This window comes from Micropterus dolomieu, linkage group LG19 (genome assembly GCF_021292245.1).
Source record: "Micropterus dolomieu isolate WLL.071019.BEF.003 ecotype Adirondacks linkage group LG19, ASM2129224v1, whole genome shotgun sequence".
Taxonomy (NCBI): domain Eukaryota; kingdom Metazoa; phylum Chordata; class Actinopteri; order Centrarchiformes; family Centrarchidae; genus Micropterus; species Micropterus dolomieu.
In genome coordinates this window covers 24526659-24535148 of record NC_060168.1, presented here as the reverse complement: position 1 = coordinate 24535148, position 8490 = coordinate 24526659, and the positions used below count along the sequence as shown (strand labels likewise).

At 38.0% G+C, this 8490-nt stretch overlaps 1 protein-coding gene and 1 long non-coding RNA gene across 3 annotated transcripts; one reads left to right on the top strand and one right to left on the bottom strand.

Annotated features, from left to right (window-relative positions):
* Positions 1-21: 21 nt before the first annotated feature.
* On the bottom strand, positions 22-6186 carry LOC123957102. Of its 2 annotated transcripts, XR_006821725.1 has the most exons (5): positions 6078-6186; positions 2629-2777; positions 2352-2414; positions 1706-1784; positions 22-1408 (listed from the first exon to the last, which is right to left on the bottom strand). It is a non-coding gene; the product is annotated as an uncharacterized LOC123957102 (long non-coding RNA). The 2 variants fall into 2 exon arrangements; XR_006821726.1 differs by having other exon boundaries at positions 1720-2414.
* A 983-nt stretch (positions 6187-7169) lies between these two features.
* On the top strand, positions 7170-8490 carry LOC123957304. The gene is given in 4 exon segments (XM_046029998.1): positions 7170-7475; positions 7572-7956; positions 8161-8289; positions 8483-8490. Coding segments are annotated over 4 exon segments (828 nt in total).

The window sequence follows — 8490 nt, the reverse complement described above, 5'->3', positions numbered from 1 at the left end:
AAAATGTACACACATTATTATAAAGTGCATAACTAACAAAATACTCCATAGCTACATTATTTTTAAATTCAGTTGAAACCAATGAGATGAAATGATCTTTCAGAGTTGAAACAAACTGTCTATAAGAAATAAAGGCAGTTTCAACAAGTTCTGAAGAAGGTTCCAAGCAGAAGGTGCAGCAAACATGAAGGCTTTTTTACCTAATTCTGTTCGGACATGGAGGACCAACAAGTGGAAAACGTCCTTTGAACGTAATCCATAATGGCCTTGAGTACTTGTTAAAAAGATACTCAAAGAGGTAGGAGCTAGTCCAAGAAGTGCGTGAAACATCCAATGAGTGTACCTTCTAGCATAGAGAGAGGGCCATTTAGCTTTGTAGTAAAGGGTACAATGATGTGTCCTATAATTACAGCCAGTGAAAAAATGCAATGCACGATGGCTACAGCAGGAGGTGGCAGGTAGTAAGGGTGCGCTCAACGGTCAAAATAGCTTTTAGGCAAAGATTCTTTGGTAACAGCACCAGTGACGGTGTAATAAGAATATTTGACACACGCGTATAACGTGATTAACTCAATTAAAACGTTATGATCTGTCTTTATTCTCATTGCTATTAATGCGTTAATGCTGACAGCACTAGTTAAAACCTAAAACGTTCAAACATTATTCCAAATATAAAGACAGATAAGCGGTATGAAAACCTCACAGCTTGGTTTTCCTCTGCCGTTTTTGCTGGAGCGGTCTGTGTGACCGTGGGACCAGAGGGCTCTGTGAGCGGGCCGCCTCGTGGGCTCCTCCCGCGGGTTGGCGCAGGCATCCCCCACCACCACTTCAATCCTCAATTCCGAAAACTTTCAAGCACATTTTTGTTCCGCCATCACTTTTCGCAATATACAAAATCTACACAGTTGATTTCTCACCTCCACACAGTTGATTTCTCACCTCTACACAGTTGATTTCTCAGAAGTGGATTTAGTGATGAAATAACGTATGAAAATTATAAAATGTAAAACTTTCTGTAGCTGGCATCTGTCTGGTGTGTGAAATGATGATGCAGTGAATGGTGATGATTCGCTCTGACCAATCAGTAGTTGCCGTGTTTTCACATCACATTTTAGTATTGCCTCAGCTCGCTTGGAACCTCGATGGAGGAAAAAAAGTACCTGGTAGCAGGTACAGGTACAACTTTTCCACAGTGGAAAACCAAAAAAAGGCGAGTAGAGTCAAGGCGAGTCGAGTCGAGCTGGTACCATGCAGTGGAAAAGACGTTATAGAGAGGGGTGTGGCTGACATCTGCTTTAACAACAGAGTACATACACTCTGTCAAGTATTCGCTGTTCTTCTGTCTTTTCACTTTCCTTGAAGAGATATCTTGTGCTGCATAGTTTGCTGCCTTTGCTTCACCATTCAGCTAAAAAAGAAAAAAAAAATTGCTTGTTAATGACAAATGTTTCAGTGATTAGGGCTGTAACATGACCTGTTAGGTCAAGATAAAGTCTAGACTATAGATTTAGAACAGAAGTGCTCAACATTTTATCTTATTTTTTCTTTTTCTTTCTTTTTTCTTTTATGTAATTTGTTAGTTATCAGTATTATATTTGCATGTCTTTCCTTGATGCTATTTATCATATCTGGTAAATACAAACAGTAGGAATAGGTAGAATATATATTAGTATACCCATGTAGCCAGAGAAAACCACACACTCACTGTTGCACATTTACCAGGTTATTTCATTGATTTACAGTTGAACTGTTGTGTCCAAGATGATGGGAATCACTCACTGTTCCTGTTAAAATAAAAACAAAGCCTTTAGAATGTGTGTACACATGAGGGATATGGTTACTTCTGTCATATCAGTCTGATTTTTGTCATCTCTTATTAAAGAACACAGATGAATAGTAAGTTTTTGGCTTTACAGTCAAACACAATCACTCCTATAATGTGCCCAAAACAGCTTCAGTGTTCAACTGAGCTTTGAGCAGTCAAGGGTGCTTTCCTCAAGGACAACTGTGCTAGTTTCAATTCACATACATGTGAATAGAAACTAGCACAGTTGTGCTTGTGCAAAGCATATAACATCTAAAATTAGGTGTTCAGCATTTCCTGCAGCAATAGCACTTTGTGGTGGGACACACAGGGACAAACAGGGACGGGTTGTATTTCCTTAATTCGACAATAAAAGGTATTATCTAGTGTGCAAAATTATATTTTACATTCAAAACATGACATATAGTGACCTCCGGTTTACAATAATGTGACACTGTGACAAGAAAACCAAACTAACATTCTAACCAGCAAAAGAGGATGAGCAGATTCGTCCAGTAGGTTATGTGTTTTCTTTTAAATACAGTACCTCTGTGACTGCAACAGTATGCTGCAGTGATAGTTTTACTTTTATTTCCACCATCGCCATATTCTGTTGAATCGAAACACAAATGTATAAAATGTTGTCCCAAAGAAGACATATGGATGGATTTTGCAAATAATACATCATTTGGAGTTACTATAAACCATCTAATCTGAAGCCCACATTTTCTGTTTAACAGCAAAGTCATTTATTATATTCAGACATTCATGGTTGGGTCTCAAAAAGCTTAAATGAAATGATAAGTAAAATATGGAGAACTGACCTTTGCAATGTTCACAAACTTTCCTTCGATCCACATAGAAAAAAAGGACAGCAATCACAGTCACACTGCAGGCAAACTGCACTTCAAGCAGAAGGACAACTGGTGTAATTCTCATCCTGAATCAGAAACATTTCCTTAAAGCCATTTATCTGGAAAAAAAACAAACAATGTACGTAAAAGTAATTATTACGAATTAATAAGTTCCTGAAAATAATTTTGTATAATAAATGTATGGTCTTAAATATACAATGATTAAATTTTATTGATAAGTATGTGTATTGGCTTCATGTTTTTATAAACTCTTAGCCTCCCTTAACCTTAAAAGAAACGAACAGACTTATCTGCCAGAATCTAGAACATTTTAACCAGGCTAAATTAATTTATGCAAGTTAAATACATGATTTTAATATAGTTGTGAAAACATACTTGTATCCACTTTGGTCACCAAACAGGATCTCTCCACATATGACCACAGCACAGTAATACATCCCAGCATCAGAGGAGCTCTGTATAGTTTTGGACAGACTGTAGACACAGCTCTTTTCCACCTGTTCAACACTGCTGTCTTTGTGACTGTAAATTATGCTTAGATAGGATTCTCTTGATACAGCTCTGAACCAGCGCACATTGTGTTCAACTGGACACTGATATGTGTTTCCTTTGTTCTTGGAGAGAAGTGAACACTGCAGAGTAACTGAGCCTACTGGACTGATGCGGTCTCCAGACTTAAAAGACTTAGTGATCATTAACATACCACAGACAATAAATATGTTTTACCATTCACAACCAAGAAGATCCCATTCACTGCTGTCTGATCAGCATCTTGATATGCCACATCTGTGAGGTGGATGGATTATCTCGGTAAAGGATGTGCTCACTAACACAGATTTTGACAGATTTGTGAGCAATATTTGAGAGAAATAGGCCTTTTGTGTACAAAGAGAAAGTCTTCGATCTTTGAATTCAGCTCATGATGAATGCAGGCAAAAACAAAAGTGCAGCATTTATAATTTTATTTGGTGTAGAAAAGAAACTCTGTGGTTTAATGAGTAGCTGTTGTACAACCTGGAAATATTTACTGACAACAACAATCGGGCCCAGTGGCTGCAGAAATTCTGTCCTCAGTAATGTTGATGGCTTCATACTTTTGTGACTAAATAAGACCTCAGTGTTGTTTTAGATCTATTGGCGGCTAACTTGCTTTTTTTTTTTTTATTGTTCCCAGATTTGTTTTATTCAAGAGAAACTAATAACATTAAAGACATAGCAAATAGGTCTTGCTTTCTTCTCTGTTTGACGATCAATCTGTGATCTCTGTATCTCCTGCGTCCATTATCACATCCACTCCTATGCAGCTAACCACCTAGCCATAGCACCCGCAGTGCGTTATCCAAGGTCCTCAGCATTTCATCTTCCATTGCTCATCATCCAGCAGCTCCAGCCAGACACCACCAAACCCACACAGTGGCCATAGCCAACATCACTGACCTTCAGGAGAAGCCCACTCTTCTAGACGCTTGATTTCCAACAGGCCAGCCCCTCAATACCCAACTCGCACCCCCTGGATTCAACTCTTTCTTATGCCACAACCAAACCCCACTGGACAGTCACCATCCTCCAGCATGCAATCAAGAAAAGGCAAATCTGCACAAGCAAAACTCAACTGAAAGACCTGTGCCGGTGTTTATCATGTTTCTCAAAGTACCATTTTAGTCTTAAGTGTGGATAATTAATGAAATTTACTTCAAAGCTAAATTTCTTAAAGCTGATGACATGCACGAATATTTCAGGAGAGGAAGAATGCTTCTGAATTATTTGACGACGTGCACTAAAATAGATGGGGTCGGACAGCGCAAGCATAATCTTTGTCAGCAAGCTGGTGAGGGACGTCATCTCACCACTGACTTTATGCAGCAATACGTTTTCAGCTAAACATAAGGTTGTGATAAAGCTTTTTTAATTTGCCACAGGAAAAATGCAGCAAAGCTGATGATTTTGGCCCGTCACAACCATCAATAAGCCGAAATTGTCATGGAAACAATTATGGCACTTACAGCTCCACATATTGTCATGTGTTTCACTGACTTCCCAACAACACCCCCGCAGTCCGACAGAAGCAAACACAATTCATGCAAATAGCCAGCTTCCCAGGAGTAGTAGGTGCAAACGATGGCACTAGTATAAAAATCAACATTTTTTTCTTTTATTTCCAATGTGTATGTACATATTCTCTTAAAAATTGTCAAATGTAAACTCCTCTTAGGAATTTCACTATTCAATGTGAATTTATCTGACAATATTCTTGAATAAGGAAATCTATTCAGTGATTAGTCCTTGCCTATGTCGTCATCCAAAACCCCGTTTGCAGCACAGCAACATTGCATGAATCAGCAATAAGACTGCCACTTAAGATTTAGTCCTACACTTCACTATAATTAGGACTGGGATGCTTGATAACTAACGTTTAAGCGCAGCTTTGAGCTAAGAATTTTCAAGTCAATTCTTAGCAGTGTTCTTAAGAGTAATTCTGAGAAGCTTGATAAATACGGGCCCAGATAGCTAGCAACTAATTAGATTGCTTTTTCTGATCTATATCTGTGTAAAAACTACACTAAATTTACATTTCTGTGAAACTGTTGCTACACACCATATCCAGGGTTGCCTACTTTCAGTGAGCAGTTGGTTGAGGCAGTAAACTTTGCCAGAAAATGCATCAACTATGCTTAAAGTTGTTTTATTTGTCTGTTTTTTAAGTAACAACCACAGTAGCTTATTTTCTATTATTACTATAGGCCTATGTTGCCAGATTTGGTTGGTATTTACTTTAGGTTTTTGTAATGGCAGAAAATTCTTTCTCCCTACATTTAATCTTTTATGTCTATTATATATATATATATATATTTTTGTTTTGCTTTTTTTTTGTTTCTATCCTTAACCGTTTCTTATTGTCATTATATTAGTCTTTCCACATATGTAGGGTTTAGGTCAGAGCTGTAAGATTGTTTGCGTTTTCATTTCTTGCCGTTCCTCATCTCTCCTTGAATGTTCATTCAAGGCCGGGAGACGATCTCTCTTCCAAAACATAGAAGCCTAGACTGTATAAATAATTATGCATCCCTTTGCTCTGGGCCAGATGCCTGAAGCTGCCCTAGGTGGTTCTCTGTTATTCTCTTTTATTGATAACTTCTTTAAAGACAACAGTTTGTTGTAACTCAATTATTTGCTCAATCCCTCAACAGCATTGTACATTTTCACAACAGCTGTGTTCAATATATGCTGTTATGACCGGGCTCAAAAGGCCACAACAAAAGGGAGATACACCATGGTAAACGGTTAACATGTTAATTAAAGTATGAGGTATGTAGTCTGTGGTTTCAGTAGTGTGCAGGATGATGGTCGCATGAATGTATGTGTGAAGGTGTTGTAATATGCAAAAACAAGATAAATACCACAAAGCAAAAGTCCAACCAAAGAAGACCAAACTAAAGGGGAAACACGGGAGCCAGCCCGCAGGGAGGTCTGACCTGGCCTCGACAGCAGCCTCCTGCAAAAAGAGACAACAGGTTACAAATAGCCTACACTCAAAAACACTGGGCCCAGGTGCTTTCAGTTATCACAATCAGCTCTTGAGCCACAAGAGAGAAAGAGAGACCACACCCACTCATGACCCCACAGGGCATCACAATGCATATGCTTTCAAGTGTACAAAACTGGCACAAAATTTTATTTGTGGTTCCCAGAGGTTGAAATCTCATAACCTGACTTTTCTTGTGAAGATTGTCTCAACAACTATTGGATGGATTGCAATGAAATTTGCTACACACATTCATGCCACCATTACGATAAACTGTAATCACAAGATGTAGCCCTTTGTCTACTGTTTAAGGGTGATCTCCTCATGAGAAACAAAAAATTTGATTTCTGGAATTGACAAGGACAAACCAGTCACACATAGCTCTGGTCTATGTGAAGCTAACCCATATCATTTGAAGAGGGAGCATTTGTTCAGCCTGGCTCCTCTGAAGGACACACTTCATGGACCCTGGCCTTAGATACAGCCTGTGAATATTTCCTCTGAAATACAGGATGTAATGCAATTGCTGCTTAAAGTCCAAAGTCACAAAGAAAAAAAATCACTCATATAAAGACAAGTGTGTTCAAAAGAAAAGTAAAAAGTAGAAAAGTCTCAACATTGGCTATGAAAGATGAAAGAGATGTAATATGCTCAAAGACTAGAATGAGACCAATGAGACAGGAAGAGCACTTTGCATATTCTGTGATAACCAATCAGATGCATTTGATGGTCTGATGTATCACAACCATCTCACCTCCTTCACTCACTGAAATACCAACAAATTTCTTAACATGACGAAATGTCAAGATGATCTTGTTATGGGTTACACTGCTTGTTCTTCATCAAGGAGTGCTAATTTATGATATCATTTCAGAATGCAAAATGGATAATTTAGCTTCATAACATTTCCACATCATACACCAACTGTTATTTTATATATTGTATGTTTTCATTTCATACAGATACAATGGTTCCAGTGACCCCCATTCAACTCAGTGACTCTGCGACCTTCATGTGTGTTTTGCCCGATGAAGAGCTGAGCAGTAGAAAACTCCACTGGTACAAGCAGCGTGCCGGGGATACTCTGAAATTAATCATGACACTGTGGAAATCTGCAAAACCTGAATATGCACCAGAATTTTCTGAATCAAGATTGAAGGTAAATACTGATAAGAATATTAGCAACCTGACCATTTTGAGGACAATTCAAGAGGATGAGGGAATGTATCACTGGGCAATAACAGCATAATCCTGAATGGAGTGGGACATATCTGTTAGTAAAAGGAAATTATTTTCATTAAATTTATATCTGAGCTATACTGTACGTCACTGCTTCATAAGCTTTAAAATTTATTTTGGAGATTGCAAGTTTTTAACAGCTTTGTATCACACAGGAAACACTCAGAGGACATCAAACTATACTGTCATTCAGGGGACAACAGTATCTGATCCAGACCGTCCAGGAGACTCGATAACTGTTCAGTGTTCAGTCCTCTCTGACTCTGACAACAAGACGTGTCCAGGAGATCACAGTGTGTACTGGTTCAGAGCCGGATCAGATAAATCTCATCCAGACATCATCTACACTGATGGAAATGGACGTGATGAATGTGACAAGAGATCTGACTCTCAGAAAAGCTGTGTTTATCGCTTCTTCAGGAACATCATCTCCTCTGATGCTGGGACTTACTACTATGCTGTGGCCGCATGTGGAGAGATATTATTCGGAGATGGAACAAAACTGGACATTCAAGGTAACTGTATTTACATTTTTTTTATTGAAAATCTATATATTTAAGTGATGAATATATGTTCAGTGATAAGATTATAAGTCAAATCAAATTGATCAGGATCAACAATTTTTACATACAAATCATTTAATGAGGAGGGGACATTTTAAAAACTTATTTTTATTCCTTGCTAACAATTGTTGTTTTCTCTTTTTGATAATTTTCCAGGACCCAGTATTTGGTCAGAGAAGACCAATGCAATTATGTTTCTGCTGTCTGCTGTCTTGGCTATAAGTCTGATTGTTATAACCTTCCTCATTTACCCCATCAAGACAAGCAAGTGGTATTGTTCCAACGGTAATAGAGGTTACTTATGTTTCTTAAAAAATTAAAACAAAATTTAAATTACTGCATCCTTTTTTATTGTTACCTATATATTCTCTTTCTCATAATCCAGCCGCTGTCAACCTGCAACAAAACAGTGTTTTTTTATTCTTATTAAACCAGTTATGAAGCTTTTTTAACATTGTCATCTCATGTATTTTCTCAGAGAGATGA